Genomic DNA, 17,424 nt, shown 5'->3' with positions numbered 1-17,424 from the left:
TATATATAAATAGGAACGGAAATTAAAACTTGTGCCAATTGAAGATCGGTTGTCTATAATAAATTTAATAATAATAGGTAGTTTTATTTCCGGGGCTGGAAGGTTAGCTCCTCCGATACTTATTCGTTATCTATTTAAATTTAAATTTGGATTTTCCGTTAGTTTAGTATTATTGGATCCGAATTTTTTTGTTATAGTTGGTTTATAATATTAGAGATCTTTATACTATAGAAGGTATTAATTATCAAGTTGGGCAGAGTAGAGGCGGATTTTCTACTATTTTTAGGGCGTCTTAACTATTAACGTTTGAAATAGATAATATAAACGTACTATATTAATTTATTATAATTGCCGAATATTTTGAAATAGTTATTATAGTATTTAATTTAGGTCGTTAAAGTAAAATTGGCGAAGAATTCGTTATAATCCTAATTCTAATCCTTTGAAGATTAATTAGAAGCGGGCTTGAAATATAACGGATTTACCGGTAATTTTACGTCAGGGTACGGCCTTGTATATTTATAGCCGTTAATAATACTATAGCCCGTAAATTCGGAATCCTATATATTTTCAACCAACAGTATTTAATAGGATACTACCTCTCCTTTATTATATTTACTATAATAGATAGATTATTACTTTATAGTTCTTAGGGCGGTGGGTAGTATTAATAAATAGTAATTTTCCGGGACTAAATTAATTTAATTATAATTACTATATTAATTATTCTAATTCTAATATAATTTTAGGGTTTAATTTTAATATTAGCCCTAATTTTAATATCCTTATATTTAGTAAATTTAATTTTACGGGTAGCCGAATTAACGATTTTAATTATAAGTTTAATATAGAATTTAAATCGGGTTCCAGTATAACCTTTAATTCTAGTATCCCCAGTTTTAGTTATAAGAGTTTAGTTAGTTATTTTAATATCCGATTTATCTTTATCCTTAAAATTAGTTTTAACGAGTGTTCTATAGTATATATAAGGTTCGGTTACAGTTTCCAAACTTTATTCGGGTTTAACTTTAAATTATATTTTCTCTTATTCGAATTTCTATTATTATTTTATCGATAATCGAGTCTAAATCCAACTTAATTAAATTTAATTGGATATCCAGGTTAAAGGCTTTAAAAATAGCGATAAACTAACTTAGAAAATCTAAATTACAAGTTTTAGCACTCCGAATGGTAGTTTAGATAAATATAAGAATATCTTTACTATTAAATACGTCCTAAAGTATAAATTTAGCCTTTTTAATTTTAATAAGTACAGTTAAATAGTTAAATTTAAATCGTTCTTTAAATTTAGTATAGATAACTTTAATAGTAGCTATTTCTAATATTAATCTATTAATTTTGGATAATATATAACTATACTAAATTAAAGCAGGGCTTAGGAGGTATTAGGTCTAGATTCGACGGACTTAGGCCTTACTATCGGCTTTTAAATTGCGGATTTAGTACTTAAGTCTATTAATGAAAATATAGACGTTAATATACTTATTAATCTTTCTATCGGAAACGACTCCGTTAATAGATATTAAGGAGGGGTTAAAGTAACTAATATCGGCTACCTTAATACTAAAATTAGTAGAAGGGGTTAGAATTTTAATAATTATTTCAACTACTATCTTTAATACTAAAGCGACGATCTCTATTAGAATTAAATTCCTAATTATTTTAATATTACCTTTTTTATTAATTTAAACTTTTTAATTCTAGAATTTTCGATATTTAACCTCTCAGTATTAAAGTTCTTAACGGTTTTAAGCTTCTCTATATCGAGTTCAATATCGACGTTCTGCCTTTTCCTATTGAAATTCCGTACTTAAATATATAGCGTATTTAATAATAGCTTCTTATTATTCTTTATATTTTTAATTTACTTTTTAAGTCTTTAATTACTCCTTAATTTTCTATTAGTATTATTCGAATTAGTTTAGGAGGTTTTATAGGGTTCTTTCGCTAATAGATAGGGAATAGAAAAGCTCTTACAAGTTTGGAACTTCGGTAGAATTGGCTCTAAATTTAAATAGGGTTGAAGGAGGGTTAGTAAGAAGGAATTAAAGTAGAATTTAATTTAGGAGGTTAATATTAGGTAGAAATAGGGAGTATTTATAGCTTTTAAATCCGATTTAATTCTTACAGAACTATAATTAGTAGAAGTTTAGTAGGTTAACTTATATCCGGGGTTCTATATTTTATTATATTAACGTACACTATAGTTCGGGATATAGTTTAGTAAGTACGCTTTACTTTATTTATTATCGCCAATTCCTTAAGAATTTTAGAAACGAATTTCTTTTAATACGTTAATTATTTAGGAACCTCTCCTCATCCTCGGGGATAAAATCTTTAAACTCGAAAGTAAATTTAAAACGTTTAGTAAAATTAAAGTCCTCTTCTATAAATAGGGTAAATTAGGGTTAACCGTCGAGGTAGAATCTCAGGATCTAACGTGCTCGTAGATATTTATCAGTTATATAGATAGATTATAGGGATCTAGGGTAATCGATAGCGTTAATTCTAATTTATTAAAATTTAATTCCAAATTTAATTAAAGGGAAATTAATAGTATCGATTATCTTAATCAGTTGGTATAGGGAGATTTAAGCTATATTAGGTCCGATTTGGGGAAATCGACCGTATTAATTTACTTAATCGAAGTCAAATTTGGGAAAATCGACTGCCTCGATTTACTTAATTCGAATCCGATTTAAGGAAATCGACTGCCTTGATTTATTTAATTCAAATTAGATTTAGGGAAATTAACTACCTCAATTTATTTAATAGCGGGGTAATACATCGGGGACGTAGAAGTCCGCTTCTTATTTAGTACGAATATTAGGCTAATTCGATTAGTACCTCGTTACTAAAGAAGGCTAATAAAAGTACCTTTCGGAAATTAGAAGAAGAAAGACAATATTAATCAATCTAATTCAACAATAATAACTTCATTTATACGTTAATTCGCGCTAGCGCACTATTCTATAAGGGTAATAATAGCTATAATATAATGTATATGGATTCTTAATAGTCTAGTCTAAGTTTGGCGTAGCCCACAGCCGAGTCGGACTACTTGTATCTTCCCAGTGCTCGATCTACTGGGTACCTCCTTCCCAGAGTCTGGCCTGTGCGTACAGGTGCCTGGGGTCCTGACATTAAGGCTACGCTAGGCCGGGGCGGGGAAAGCGGAGATCCCCATAGATTGAACCAATCAGATAACGCCATGTTTAGTAAGAAGACTAGGTACGTCTACTAGTACACCCACCTGCGTGCAGTAAACGTTGCAGGGGGCAGCTGTTCTTTCCATCTGTTTTCCCGTCATTCTCACCACTTCAGTTCTCTCTCATTTTTTTTTCCCCCAACCTGACTGTCCTCTCTTCAGTTCCGAGTTCATCCTCCGCCAGATGCCGTCATCAATCATGGCTCATCATCTCCCCTTTGCTCTCCCTTGGTTCAACCCATCTCTGGTTCGCTTTCTACCATACACTACACGGTTCCGTTGTGATCATTTCGATGGTATCTTCGCAAGTCAGGTAATCTCCCGCATGCTGCTAGGGTTACAGTGCCAACAGAGATCGCGCCATGTCCCTTTGTATTTCGACTTCTTTCTGCTCTGGTTGCCGGTCCAGGCACTTGTCGCACTGGCTCGGCCGGTACCTGGCATTACTGTACAGACTCCGGCAACGGATTTGCTCTTCAGCACGTGTCTAACCGGCATTTTAGCGCTTCATGAGTTGTTGCACAATAAGGACGATATAATCCCGTCCGTTATTTTCACCTTATATTGACACTTACTAGCACCTTTTCCTGGACAACCTGCTTGAACCAGCCCACCATCTCACCCCCCGTCATGCAGGGTGGCTCAAGCCGGACGCCATGGTTGGGACCTGTCTGCAGTGCGGACGTGTTCAAGGTGGCCACCCTGTTCAACCAATAGCCAGTCAACATCGCCAGATGGCCTCACAGCAGTCAGCAATACTGGCCCTGGGGAAAACATGAAAAAAAAATAAAATAAAAAGATGAATGAAGAGAGAGGGCGAGAGAGAGCGAGAAAGAGCAAAAGAGGGGGTCGGCCATCATTGCAGTCTTTGGCTTTTGGTGTGGTTACAGTCTCCCACGTCCTTACCTTCGTACTCACTGATATGGTTCCCCTAGACATCACCCGTCCTGATTCAGAATAGAGTACCGTGCTACCGGCCCGGAGACACCTGTACACACCCACGGTAAAACCCCCATGAAGTCGCGGGTGAACTCGACCCAAAAACACCTGCCGTTCCCAGAACTGGTTGTGTAGCCGCAAATTGTGTGTTCCTACCTACTTCTTGTCTCGTTATGGAATTCGCCTTGCCTTTTTGTCGTCAGTTCCCCCCCTGGTCGACTGCTCCCCTCGGCGGGCCATCCGTCCGTCCCTGGCGCCCCTCGCAACGTTGGGTTTGCTTGGCTTGATAATCGTTGCCCCCAGACTCGGACATCCTCAGTGCCCCAGCCTGCCGTCTTACACAGTCACACAAGTCCCGATCTTTTCTCGTTTTCTTTCTTGTCACTTCTTCCGTCCTCTGGCATCATCGCCCGAGCTCGTGGCTTGTGCCTCCCTTTTTACCAGCCTCCAATTCACCTTTGCGCTAACAAACAAACCCAATGGTCAAAGTCAGGTCAGCTAGCCCACATTGGATGTAACCAAGCACGATCATGGTGAAGGCAGCAATTATTGGACTTCTCACTTACTTCTCCTCTGCCGTGTTGTCAAATTTTCAATTGGGGCTCCAACGAGATCCTCACACTGAGCCAGACCAGTGATCGCCAAACCAGGCTTTCGTGAAATCTCATATCTGCTTATGTCTGCCCGGCAAGAGCCTAGTCCCTAGGTTGATGCCGAGAACGGTTACATTGGATAAGGCCGGCCCATTTTGATGTTCAGTCGGTGGTGGTGCCTGTGGGATGTGGCCATGCATCTCCGCGAGTACGCCGTGGGGAAACAAGAAAACACAGTGGAGCAGGGGAGCACCAAACTCGGAACTCTCGAGACCTTTCACTCTCACTTTTGCCCGTCGGTCCACTCGTCCACCATGGGGTTTGCAGCGTACACGCTTGGTAGTACCACGCAATTGTGTTTCTTCTTTTTCAATGCTTGTCTGTCAGCCCTTAGGTGTCTGGGCGAAGAGCAGAGGACCGTGATTCAGCGGGTTGAAAATGAACAGCCAGGAAATCAAGTAAGCCGGCCCTAGCTTTCCCTCTTGCTGGCACCGTTGGAGCCAAACCGCACCACATCACATCAAAGACATGAGATGGGATAGGATGGATTGCTCTGCAGATGAAGGTGATGCCTGCCGAATAACCCTTTCACGCCATTGGTTCACCTACTCTGGGCTTACCCAAAAGGTTGCCCGGTCCCCCCATCTGCCAGGGTCTTTTGGTTTCCACCAGCCTTATATCATCGGCCAGTGCCACTGCCGCACCCCATCTTCGTCGTTCATGTTTCTACGTCAAGTCTTCCGGCGCAGGCTTCACTCGTTGCGACAGCTTCACACTCGTTTTCCTTCCGGAGACTCGACCTCACTCGCTGGCTTGCTAAACCTATGCAGCTTGACTTGACGGTCTCTTTCAGGCAGAATGCTTGTCACGAGGGTTTTGGGCACGCTCGGAGCGCTGGCCCTGACTCAGTTCGTCTCCGCTACCGAAAGGCCTTTTTATCCCATGACCAATACCACGGGGGTTTCGAGCGCTGCTCCTGTCACGTCTCTTGCGCCCAGTGGTCATAATACCGATACGGGGTTTTGCACAAAGTATTGGCATGACTGCCGCAAGTGCGTCGAGCCAGTTGTGTAAGTGAAGAATCCACCAACATGCTGCTCAGTCCATGACTAACAATTGATAGGATTACAACCACGGTTTAGTATGTTGATTTTCCTTCTTGAAATGGGAGGAATGATCAGTCTAACAGCAGACCAGTGAAACTAAGCCCGCCTCTACAGTGACAGTTACATGTACAGAATCGGTAAGTCATCACCACCGCAGCGAGTTTCAAATAGCACCAGATACATATTTCATTGTACCCTGCCAGCTTCTGTATGAAGTTACGGATTACCCTGAAACCGCAAAGAAATTCTATCTTATGTTTCACAAGACCGCCAGTCTGCTTGGTCTCCGGTAGATCCTCCTGGCAACTACGTTCGTCGCTAACTTGGATTGCAGTACACCGAAACGGTTACGGCAAAGGAGACAGTCATCTCCACTGGTGTCGTAACGGCAACAGTGGTAGAGACAGTCATTCATACCTCAACCGTCGAAGAAACCGAATATGTACGGCCATTTTATCTGGTTCTTCCTCGCCTGTTTAGCATGCTGATTGGTCTTTTCAGCTCCCAACCACCGTCCTCGATACCAAAACTCTTACTGACACGGCCATCGTGACCTCTGGATACACGGAGACCGAGACTGACTGCGAGACCATCACCGCAACCACAATCTATACAACAGTAAGTTTTTACATAATTGTGAGTCCATCAGTTTCTTGTGACTAATTGCCTTGCAGAGCTACCCAGTCACGACAACAGTGAGCATTTGCAATGGGGAGGATCACTCTTCGTATTGTGTTGTCAGCACGACGACTACATGGAAGACAACCACCGAGACATCGATTGTCGAGACAACGGTCCAAGTCGCAGTCCCGACAACAGTCCCGACAACAGTTCCAACAACAGTCCCAACAACCGTTTACATCCCCACGACAGAGGTAGAAACTAAGACGGTCGTTTACACTACAGCAATCTCTGTCCCATACACTGTGATTGATAGCACAACACTCTGGTCCACCCTTGAAACGACCTACACAAGCATCCATGTAAGCTTTTGCTCCTTTGAAAGTAAGATACAAAGGCATGCTGTTAACTAACACTCGATCCAGACCATTGAGAAGACAACGACTGACTATGTTGAGGTGATTTGTACCACGACGACCACGGAAATCAGTTCCTACCCGGTTACCGTGACTGGCACCGAGACGATATGGACGACCGATTACAACACAATCACGGACATTTACACCACGTTGGTTCCAATCACGACAACGGAAGTTGTAACCACCACCGATGTTGTCCTCAGCACTGTTGTTAGTGCTACGACGGAAACCACAACCTTCACCACGGTAACTTCGTATCCGGTGACCGTTACCGATAGTACTACTTTTTACACAACCAAGACGGCCGTAGTCACTTCTGTTGTTGTCAGCTCTTTCACGTCTGTTCAGACTGTCACCGATCACACGACGGCAACCGAGGTTTTCACTACTACCGCGACTGTAATTCCGCCTCCCATCACAACAACTGTATCCGGCACTCTCACCACCATTACACTTCCCCCAACAATTGTTACACAAACTCTGGATCATACTGTCACTCAGACTGAACACACGGTCTCTACTCTGACGCTCCCAGGAACAACAGCGGTGACCACCGTCACATCAGTTGCACCCCCGACCACCACCACGTTAATCCGTGATGGTACCACAGTCACTACCACGCTGCCGGCTTCTACGGTAACGAGTACGACGACTTTTTCGGTACCTCCTCAAACTATCACGCAGACAATTACCAAACCACCCTCAACGATTACTATTGCCACGACCGTCTCGAAAACGATCACGACTTGCTACCCCACGGACACCGTCGCCCCCGCCCTTCAACAGGCATACGATCCAAAATCTGATCTCACATGGGGTTGCAAACCTGGGTTCGTTTGCAATAAGCCTAAACCAGACAGTTGCAACCTGTGGGCCGATGCGCCGTCCGATGATTATCGGTGCGACCCGCAGTGGTGTAAGCCAGCTCGTCCGTTTCCTAATGTGACCTGGCCAGAGAACGAAACTGGATATTACCCGCCAACTGAAGGGTATTTCTACCTCAATCCCAATGCGTTCGGTTTGAGCGACGATATCTTTGAGGAGCATCTCGTGATTATCGAGGTTGGCGGTGTCACGTCGACCATCACCACCGGTAATTGGGGTATCCAAACCGACCTAACCTGGCCACCGCCGCGCCCAACATCGGCCACAAACTGGACTTCAACCACTTTGCCTTCAGCGGGATACGGATATAAGCGCGGCCGTTTCTCGAAGCGGGCAGACACTCCACATCCTGGTGTCTGTTATAATGAATGTGCGGACGCTTACCTTGAAGCCCAGCAAGTCGGTAAATCACCGACTCTGTGCGCCGCTGGCTCGCCTTTCAAAGAATACTACGACTCATGCCAGTTTTGTGTTAATGCGAAACCGGAAAGTAATGCCAAGAGAAACGTCAAGGAGTACCTCACGCCTATATATGCTCAGTTTGTCAACTACTGCAAGGAACAGGCCCCTTCACCTGCCCCTTCCAGCATACCCCCACAGCCGGTCCAGTCCAACACTCCCACGATCTCCACAACTTCGCAGCAGGCACCTAACTCGAACACTGAGCCCGTACCCATCTCAACTTCGTCTTCTCCGCCAGCCCCGGGGCCTTCTACCACGACTACATCCGGCGTTCCCCCTACGTCCTCAAGCTCTTCTGCTCAACCATCGACAAGTGAGCCAAGCTCGTCTTCTGAACCGGCCTTGCCTTCTTCTCTACCCCCGGTTATTCTTCCCTCGTCGAAGCCGGTCATCACTTCCGCTTCTTCTGCTGTCCCGCCACCCTCTTCCTCTTCCACGGCGGTGGCAATTTCCTCTGAGCCCGCGGTCGTTTCGTCGACTCAAGCTCCCTCTCAGCCGCCGGTTTCTTCATCTGCGCCAGTGGCTGTCTCATCTTCCGCCGCGCCGGTTGTTTCGTCTTCTTCGGAAGTCCTAACCTCCTCGTCTTCGGAAATCCCCACACTCTCGTCTTCAGCGTCGAGGACAACAGGATTAACCTCCTCGTCTTCGGAAGTCCTAACCCTCTCGTCTTCAGCGTCGAGCACGATGGTCTCTGAGGCTTCCTCAACAGTCTCGACCGCGTCATCTTCATCAGCTGAATCAAACATTTCCTCCGTATCGTCATTCTCAACCACATCATCCAGTTCAGTTGAATCGTCATCATCGTTTACCACTAAATCGTCTGCAGTTGGGGTGTCGTCGACCACCGCTATTCCCACCAGACCTGTGTCGGTTCCGTCGTCTTCCTCATTGGCTTTGTCATCTTCCCCATCGGCTTTGTCGTCTTCCTCATTGGTTTCATCGTATTCCCCATCGGCTTCGTCGCTGCCTTCGGTTTCAAGCATCGAGCCATCGATCACCGCATCCGGCAGCGGCACGATCAGCGCTACCAGCACAGGCTTCACCACCTCGACCGCCCCACCGTCAAGCATCTCCGACCCCGTTACTGCAGCGGGAAGTGTCGCTCAGTCGCCATCGGTAGCGGCTTTGTTAGCTACTATCTTGGCAGCCATCCTCTTCTTGTAATTTGTTGATTGACGAACAGGGAAGTTCTTCCGGTTAACTTCCCCGTTCAACCCTTTAAATACTTGCCCATTTGGGTCATCCTGGATGACATGGGTGGATCGGCTTCAGTATGGAGGTTTGGTCAAAGTGGGAGGCACGTTCTAGTGTTTAATCTGCTGCAAAAAAGACGAGTTGTGGTTCGTGGATGAGTTTGTGGTCCCGGGAGGTTCGTTACAGAAATACATCGCTTCTTAACTCACGGTGTTACGCATCAACAAACTCCCTCGGAGGTAAACAAGCGGAATCGGGGCATGTATATGCTTATATTCCATTGTGCGGATGAGCGGAAACATATGCGAATGCCGCCGCGGCCACAGCGGAAGTATGCAGCGTCGTAGCTAGCTGTAGGAGGGCCAATGACTAATGGACAAAAAAAGGAAGGGAAGGAAACAACTCACGGATGGATGTGGGACTTCACGAATTCACGACACTCATTTATATGACGGTACATAACGTGGCATGAAGCGGGAGAAAGGCGAACGAAGGATATTGATTGATACCCATGTTACTTACAGATATACACTCTTTTGGGATAATAGACATAGTTGGGGATGGCGGAAACTATTGTAAAGCATATGAACCCATGTCATCGTCGACGTGTGTTTTCAAGTGATCGAAAGAATGGCGTTATATTTGCATCTGGGTACACTATCTTCCACTGTTTGAACCCAGACGACGAAAAGCAGCCAAACCAACATGACTCAAAAATTAAACGAGGGTGTGTTCGTGTTTCCCGGGAAATGGCTTTTTGAAACGAATGTGGGGGATATGGTCCGTGTGTGCGGCAGTCTCGATCGGATGCTGGAACTCGACCTCAGTTCCATGCTCCGGAGTTTATACTACTCGGGCAGCGCTACTACTTGCAATGAGCCGTCGGGCCTTCACAACCGTTGGCGCAGGTGCTGAGAATGTTGACTCCACCGTTCACGCACTGGTACAAGGCATTGGGGTCAAGCACGCCGCCCCAGCCAGCAGGATCTACAAGGTAGCGGCGTATTAGCTGTCTTGTCTTTGCCGCCACAGCCGGTACTGCGTTGCCTTTGCGAATCAACGAAGATTATACGAACCTTGGGCGATCAGGTACCATCCACAGTAGTTGTAAGGTGGAGTGCAGGTCCGGGCTGAAGCAGCGGCTTCCGAACGCTGCTTGACAGAGCCGCCAGAACTGGCAAGGACCAGAGGGGTGGCGGTGAGGGCAACAGCAAGAGCGAAGCGCATGGTGGGTGTTTGTTCTGGTATTGCCGAAGCTTGAGAGGATTTCTATATGTAGAGGTAGGTGTGAGATGTTCGTGGTGTGCTTTGATGAGGGCTGGAATGGTGTTTGAATCCAAGGTTCGTCGACATATAGCAGATCCAGAGCCGTCCGGGCTTTATATATCTTTACCCCTTCATGAAGTACATAGAGATAGAGGCTGGTAAACGATTTTATACCGCCAAATCGACAGATCGTACCATCGGCGTTTAGTTTCCCCTAGAGGTAGGTAATCTCACTCGTTTCTACCTACAGATAAAATCGTGTAATCGTATTCCTCGACTCTGACGAAACAGCTGATTGAACTGCTAGGTAATTGTCATTGATGTCGTACAGCTGCGAATCTGGGTATGCTGTTACGCTTACGTCTCGGCATCGGCCGATGTTTTTCGCGGGCGCAAGAACTCGGTGCCCAGCTGAATTTGTCACGGTAATTCCGTAGGCATTGATGACTGACCAGTAGTGGGCTCCACGTGGGAATGATGTAGGTAGTCGTGTGGTGCTGTATGTGAATTCTATCAGAAGCGACAGAGGCTGGTCTAGACCGTCCGTCCATGATGAAGCTATTCACAAGATTATGTTCATCTATACTAGGGCCTGATCATCTGACTAATGGTATGTAAGATGCTCACCAACATGAGCCAAAGTAGCGCAACCCGGTCCTGTCTAGGTAATTTATTGAGTGTCTAGGTAAACTCGATGCTGTGCAATGATCTTGTGAAGAGACCCTTTTCATTAGGACTGGAATTGGCAGAATATATCACAAGTCAAACATACGACTGACTTACGGCGGATCAGAAGATATTGCCTAGAGATGCGCGTAAGAGTTCATTCTAGCGGCGGCGATTAGAGTCAATAGATCCCTATTGCAAGTTAGATTTTTAGGTATAAACGTGCACCAGCGGCACAAGTGCCGCAATTTGAAAGAGACCGGTTTTGGGCAATGTCCAAGACAGCATCATCTCTTACTTCAGATTCTCTGCAGCGCATCAAAATTCGTAGCAAAAGCGACATATGTGCTGGCTACTTCTAGGCGTCTTCGATTCAGTAGAGGTAATCGGGGTCAAACACTATACTCTGCGGGTGTGTCACCGTATATTACCGTGTGTCTATTATTTATATGTGCTTATGTTTGTCGTATAGCGTGTAGTACGGCGGGATTTGTAGAGGAGCTAGTAAGTTTTGATGTCATGCTATCAATGGCGAGTCGGTATCTCATTTCTCTAGTTCTTTTTTCCTTTCTCCTGTCCCTCTTTAGTCCTTCCTTCATTTAACTACACTTGAAAGTGTGGGTCGGACTCTTCAGGAAGCCCTGGGCGAATTTCCACGTCGCCAGGCAGGCTATAATGCCATGCCGCATCTGATATTCTCTGAAAAGACATCTTTTCAAGGAGCTTCGGACGTACACTTACTAGTACCTAAACAACCAACATAGCATCGCAGAAATGCAAGTTACCTAAGCAGTAGGAAAGTGCATACTCAACTCCGTGATATTCATTGTTTCAATACTTGATGACTGATGTCGACCAGCGAATCCCAAGTGCCGTATTGTATGTTTTTTGGTGTTTTGATTGTTGCTTATCTTATCCTTATCTCCTTATCAACTTTATAAGTCACCATGGTTGGCTTCCTGTTTGGGAAAGGCCGAACATAAGAACACACCACAGTCACTCGGAGTCAAACGGTTAGTGGGTGAGGGTAAACGTTTTGTGCCACCAGTGAACGATTTATCACTGAAAATTCAATATGTCCGTTGTCCTTTTTTGTTTTTATTTTCTTTTACTTTGTTGTACCGAAAACGGAGGTCTTTCACCCGGCCGTCCGAACAAAGATTGTGTGGGAGATGATACAACAAAAACATAAGATCAACCAACAGTCCCCAAACAGGTGCTACATTTGAAGTCGACTCTGTCGCCCAAAAAGCCAACAACACCACCCCGAGATTGTGCCGTATCATTCATTACCCTATCACGTGGTAAGCAAAGTGTGCCGTAGGTTGCAGGTGATACTGTGCCTGAAAGGGCTTGCTCGGCACGACCCTTATGCAACCAACTCCCCGCTGGCCGCTGCCCTTGGTTTCACTCAAGCGGGGCCGAAGCAGTCATCGGCTCATGACCAGAAATCATCCATCCTCCTCCTACATCCATCACACAGCTTGCCTTCCAACGTCGGAGACACACATGTCCAGCTCTCAAGGGTCCTCTTCACGTTCCCACCTGACAAAGTTCCTCTCTCAATTCTTCTTTCCAAACTCTACGACGACACGGTAGCTGCATACTGTACCCTATGTCTACCGCACTCTCCATCCTGCAAAATGCCCTGGCCAAGGAGCTGGATTCCCTGAGTGACCCGGAGGACTGGTCCGAATTCGGCCTCATGGATGTCGAGGAAGACACATCAACACCGGAGGAGGTCTCAGCGCTGCGCGAGTTCGTACAGGCCTACAATACCCCAAACGCCCTGGACGCAGAGGAGACAGCTCGCAAGCTCATGTCGCTGAATGAGGACCGCGTGCCATGCGATGGTGACATTGACAAGGGCTGGCGAATTGCCTGGCTGCTATATGAGGTTGGCATCCAGATGGTACAATATCAAGTCGCTATCCTGGTAGTTTCCGACGCCGTTATGGCCCTTCCCCGCTTAGATGCGACACCTGAGCAGGAAGTCCGGTTCGGGAAGGAGAAGTTGGAGCGGTGGAGGAAATTGGAAGTCTTTTGGTATGACTGCTGGAACGAGAGATGGGATAGTATGTATTCCAACACACCGTGGCAATAAGGTGCCCATTAATTGACTAGCAAATCGGGACAGGGTATAACGAGTTTCGTTATGGTAATGGAATTGGCGGCTATATCGCTGCGAATGCATGGGTGGCCCGTCATCTTGTGCTACACCTCCCTGACTTTTACTACACCTCTGACCTAAGTTTAGCCTTTAGCCGGATGATATTGGCCCTTGAGAAAGATCTGTGGAACCATCCTGATGTGGAAGAAGATGATGAGGTCGTCATCCGCTCGCGCAAAGACTATACTATTGCCACGCTTAACACCGACGTTCACGCCTTGGTCCCATTCTTGGTGATAGCAGGAGATATAATGTACCGATATACCGACAGAGAGATGATAGCGCGGAGGTTCGCAGAGGCAGATCAAGAAAACCATGTGCACAACACAAGGGAGTTTTGGCAGCGATTCAGTACAAACCGTTCCGAAAGATCCTTGTGGAAGGCAGAGAAGAAAGTCGACCAACATGAATGGCTGACGCGAGAGAGGTGGGCTTTTTGGAAGAAAAGATTGGCATGGATTTCAGAGCAGACCGAGCTCTTACAACGGACTCGGGACGAGGCGATCATGATTGTGCAGCTGATGACGGAGATCGAGGGTCGTGGGGCGTAAACACCAAGGAACGTATCACGCTACAACGGGGCCACGGAGACACAGTCAACGCCAATGAACACAACGCATTATCGCCTTCCCCTTGAGACTGGTGCCTTGTCGCTGCCGGCCTTGCAGGGCAGGTAGCAAAAGTATATTGGATTCTACAACCCAAACAGGTAAGACCGCCTTGCTGAAAACTTATGATACCCGACATGTATGCGCGAACAAAGTTCAATTCAATACTGACAGCAGTAGTGGCGGGAAGTAACATGTTCCACAGGTGCAACTATCCCCGAGTGTCCATCATCCATCCATCTCCCTTACTTCCCACCTCTACATCCCCTAGATGACTTGGCGATAGTTCGCTTCTAACTCCCCCCATCTCCTCCGTAACATTCCTTTGTAAGCGAAGAACCAAAAAGAAAAAATCACATACGACCATACCCACTGGAAAACTCGGGATCCCGTCCGCTCTCCCATAGATAAGCCAATGAGGGCCAGACTAGTAGTTGGGTCGGTGACGACCAGCGAATCCCTGGTGTTGTATGTCTTTTTTTTCTCCGTACTCTTTTTGGGATTGCCTTTTCGAAGCGTGTGTGCGACCCTGCAACTGAAAGCCCTTCAGGTAGTTCCTCTCTTCTTCATTTCCCCCCTTCCTTTCGTTCCTCCCTCAGAACTTTGTTTCCAGTCAAACTATAGCAGAAAGAATTATAGATCAATTCATATAATCCCGTTCCTTCCTGATACCTTTCATGTTGTCTACCAGTATTTCCCTTCAGTTGCTTTGCGTTCTCGTCCTTACTTTTCCTTTACCTTGCCCGTCGAACCGCAGCCACATCGTCTCTCCAGTATCCCTTTTTGATGGTCAGTAAACCCGCATTGACCATCACTTCACTCACCCATGAACATCATACAATCATTCATTTGCCAATCTTTCGACACGAGCCGCAGCAGCAACACCCAGCGTGGAGCTTCCGAGATCTAGTTTACCATCAACCATGTCATCGCCTCCGGATCTGCCCTCTCTCAAGGCTCAAGACACGGAGCCGGGTGTGTTATCTCCCACGCCTTCGGCATCTCAGCCTCGATATGATGTCCCCAAACGTGTGGTCGACATGTATATAAAGCCGCGGAAAACCATTGTCAACAAATTGAAGTTTACCCCTCCATTTGACGCCGTGGAGGTCGGCAGGACAGTTCAATTCGGGTGTTACCCAAAGCGTGAGCTGAAGGAGTAGGACTACAGCCACCAAAATGGCCCCACCATCCTCATGCTTTTCGACGTCCCCTATTACCTCTTTCCTACACACTTCTTGTGCGACCTCGGGCTCCGCGTCGACGGCGACGATGAACCTTACTCTTCGGCCCACACATCGGGAAACGTGAATTATGCGTATAACACCGAGGGAAAAAGGAGGGACAATTGCTTGGGGAATGTTAAGTTAATTGAGCAGCATACGGGACCATCAGGAACGAAGAGGCTGGCAGCAGTTTGGACGAAGAAGATGTTGGAACAACCGGGTTCCGCAAACATGGGCGGGGAGCCTGGGCTCCAACATTTCTTTCAAGTCGACTTATGGTATAAAGGACAACAAGGGTGTGGATTGTTCCTGCAGGTCTGCGGTAAAATGTTCACGCTTGCTGCACGTGGCGCCAGACCAGGTTTTGAGGACGGAGGCCGAAACTCGCCCATCCTAACAACGAATTGCGCTCTCGACCTGGGTAAGCCTACATACTTTGCTCAACATAAATTCTTTGGCGGCTGTCGAGATTTGACAAAGGCCGTGTTCGTTCCGGGAGTAGTGCAGTGACAGAAGCGCGTTGGGCTACGGAATGAAAGAGCTTCTGTCACTGTACTACAGCCAGAGCGAACACGGTCAGAGTCCGTTTTACCTTCCAAGCAACATAGGTTTTCCTTTCGCTGTCCTTGCAGAAATAATGCTTCATTGGAAGACGCTAACGCTGTACAACGCCGTATTTAGTTCGCAGTCCGGATGCCATGCATTGGTACACCTTTGCCAATAGCGACGTGATATGGGACATAATGACCAAACCAGTATCAAATCGGGAATATCACACCTCAGGAAGCGAGGTCATGCCCTTTGGTCCCGCCAACTCAGCCGCTCTCACTTCCGATTACCAGAAACCCCTTATTCCCCGATACGCCACGGCCGTCCCCGAATCGCCCCCGGATCCCACCAATGATCCCTACGCCAGGGTGTGGAGGGAGCCTGCTGCCCTCGAAACGGTTGAGCCCTGGAAAGACAAAGTAGCACAAACAGCTGAGAATGTGGATCCCGACGGAATTCCTCTCTCTCCTCCATCAGTCTACCTGAAAAGTTCTTCTTCTTCGAGGAGGTCCTCGACAGTGGCAGTTCCTGCCTCCAATGGTGAATATTTGAAAGAGAACACAGAGATTAAACCGCTGTCTCAAATCACAGTGGAGGAGAAGGAACTGGACACTGAGGATGTGGAAACTCAGAGCCAATCTGGGGATGAAGTTATGCACATAGATGCCGCCAATGCCTCGGATAGCGGCGGATCACCCATGGACCTTGATGAAGAGGTGTCCTAGTCCCTCGCGAGCCCTGAAAGAATACGGTGGCGTCTGGTGGCTAATGAAATTAAGTAGTTGAAGGAGGGGATATGTGCGTTCGTTGGAGTTGATGCTTGCAGAGACGGATGGGTGGTGAATGTTGGAAGAAGCGAACATGCCGGTATTCATGATCTCCAGCGAGATTTTAATCTTGTTGTTCTATTGTATTGACTTGGGATGGCCACATCGCTTACCATCAAACAAACATTACGAGCAATAGATATCGCTCACATTAAGACACTTGACTTTGGGACTTTGGAAACGCAGATTGCCGGGAGGGAAACAAAGGAGAAACAACAGCGAATGCCGAGGCAGACATAATATAGACTTGAATACTTCCCGAACAGCCATTACCGAAAGATTAAATTCCATATAAAAAGTAAACCAAACGTCGCCGTCCAACGATGTTCCCATGACTACTTTTCCGCGCCGCCAGCTGTCTCCCGCTCTGTTTGAAGATAGGGTAACGATGACAAGCCAGGCCAGCGAATAAAGAAAGGAAGCATTCGGGCCGAGCGATCGGAGAAAGAAACCAGACACATAATGGTCCGTACAAACCAACTTGAAGATACTCTCGCACACACATTCAATTATTGCCAGAGCACGGACTCCAGAAAACCCTACAAGTTCAGTGATTGCCGCGCGAATTGTGTATCATATCGCAAACTACCAGATGTATAGGAACCAATTATTCACCCAGCCAAAAAGGGGTGATCTCGAAAAACATGGCAGTTGTCACAAAAAT

General features: G+C 46.2%; 5 protein-coding genes across 5 annotated transcripts; 3 read left to right on the top strand and 2 right to left on the bottom strand.

Moving 5' to 3' along the window:
- Positions 1 to 5,619: 5,619 nt before the first annotated feature.
- Positions 5,620 to 8,571, top strand: B0T23DRAFT_326390 (uncharacterized protein; the record flags this gene model as incomplete). Its single annotated transcript, XM_062835557.1, has 9 exons — positions 5,620 to 5,831; positions 5,885 to 5,902; positions 5,959 to 6,004; positions 6,202 to 6,309; positions 6,369 to 6,485; positions 6,542 to 6,850; positions 6,914 to 7,823; positions 7,896 to 8,282; positions 8,459 to 8,571. The coding sequence occupies 9 exons, from the start codon at positions 5,620 to 5,622 to the stop codon at positions 8,569 to 8,571; spliced, it is 2,220 nt and encodes a 739-aa protein (XP_062688719.1).
- Positions 8,572 to 8,745: 174 nt separating this feature from the next.
- On the bottom strand, positions 8,746 to 9,324 carry B0T23DRAFT_432525 (uncharacterized protein; the record flags this gene model as incomplete). The annotated part of the gene is made up of 1 exon (XM_062840387.1): positions 8,746 to 9,324. The coding sequence occupies one exon, from the start codon at positions 9,322 to 9,324 to the stop codon at positions 8,746 to 8,748; it is 579 nt and encodes a 192-aa protein (XP_062688718.1).
- A 989-nt stretch (positions 9,325 to 10,313) lies between these two features.
- On the bottom strand, positions 10,314 to 10,675 carry B0T23DRAFT_432524 (uncharacterized protein; the record flags this gene model as incomplete). The annotated part of the gene is made up of 2 exons (XM_062840386.1): positions 10,314 to 10,435; positions 10,525 to 10,675. The coding sequence occupies 2 exons, from the start codon at positions 10,673 to 10,675 to the stop codon at positions 10,314 to 10,316; spliced, it is 273 nt and encodes a 90-aa protein (XP_062688717.1).
- A 2,036-nt stretch (positions 10,676 to 12,711) lies between these two features.
- B0T23DRAFT_389248 (uncharacterized protein) lies at positions 12,712 to 14,579 on the top strand. The gene is made up of 3 exons (XM_062837800.1): positions 12,712 to 13,455; positions 13,518 to 14,259; positions 14,339 to 14,579. Exons 1-2 carry the CDS (start codon positions 12,996 to 12,998, stop codon positions 14,099 to 14,101), a joined length of 1,044 nt encoding a protein of 347 aa, XP_062688716.1. The 5' UTR covers positions 12,712 to 12,995; the 3' UTR covers positions 14,102 to 14,259; positions 14,339 to 14,579.
- A 502-nt stretch (positions 14,580 to 15,081) lies between these two features.
- B0T23DRAFT_366417 (uncharacterized protein) lies at positions 15,082 to 17,034 on the top strand (the record flags this gene model as incomplete). Its single annotated transcript, XM_062836395.1, has 3 exons — positions 15,082 to 15,317; positions 15,741 to 15,805; positions 16,066 to 17,034. The coding sequence occupies 3 exons, from the start codon at positions 15,082 to 15,084 to the stop codon at positions 16,656 to 16,658; spliced, it is 894 nt and encodes a 297-aa protein (XP_062688715.1). The 3' UTR covers positions 16,659 to 17,034.
- Positions 17,035 to 17,424: the final 390 nt, after the last annotated feature.

This window comes from Neurospora hispaniola, assembly GCF_033458365.1.
Source record: "Neurospora hispaniola strain FGSC 10403 chromosome Unknown B0T23scaffold_9, whole genome shotgun sequence".
NCBI lineage: Eukaryota > Fungi > Ascomycota > Sordariomycetes > Sordariales > Sordariaceae > Neurospora > Neurospora hispaniola.
Note: the sequence above shows the minus strand (reverse complement) of the source record. Positions and strands in the feature narration are given on the sequence as shown.

Excerpts from the sequence above, each read along its gene's own strand:
- B0T23DRAFT_389248 (XM_062837800.1), top strand. The coding sequence starts at position 12,996 with ATGTCTACCGCACTCTCCATCCTGCAAAATGCCCTGGCCAAGGAGCTG. Across the intron at positions 13,456-13,517 it reads CTGGAACGAGAGATGGGATA|GGTATAACGAGTTTCGTTAT; the intron begins GTATGTATTCCA and ends AAATCGGGACAG.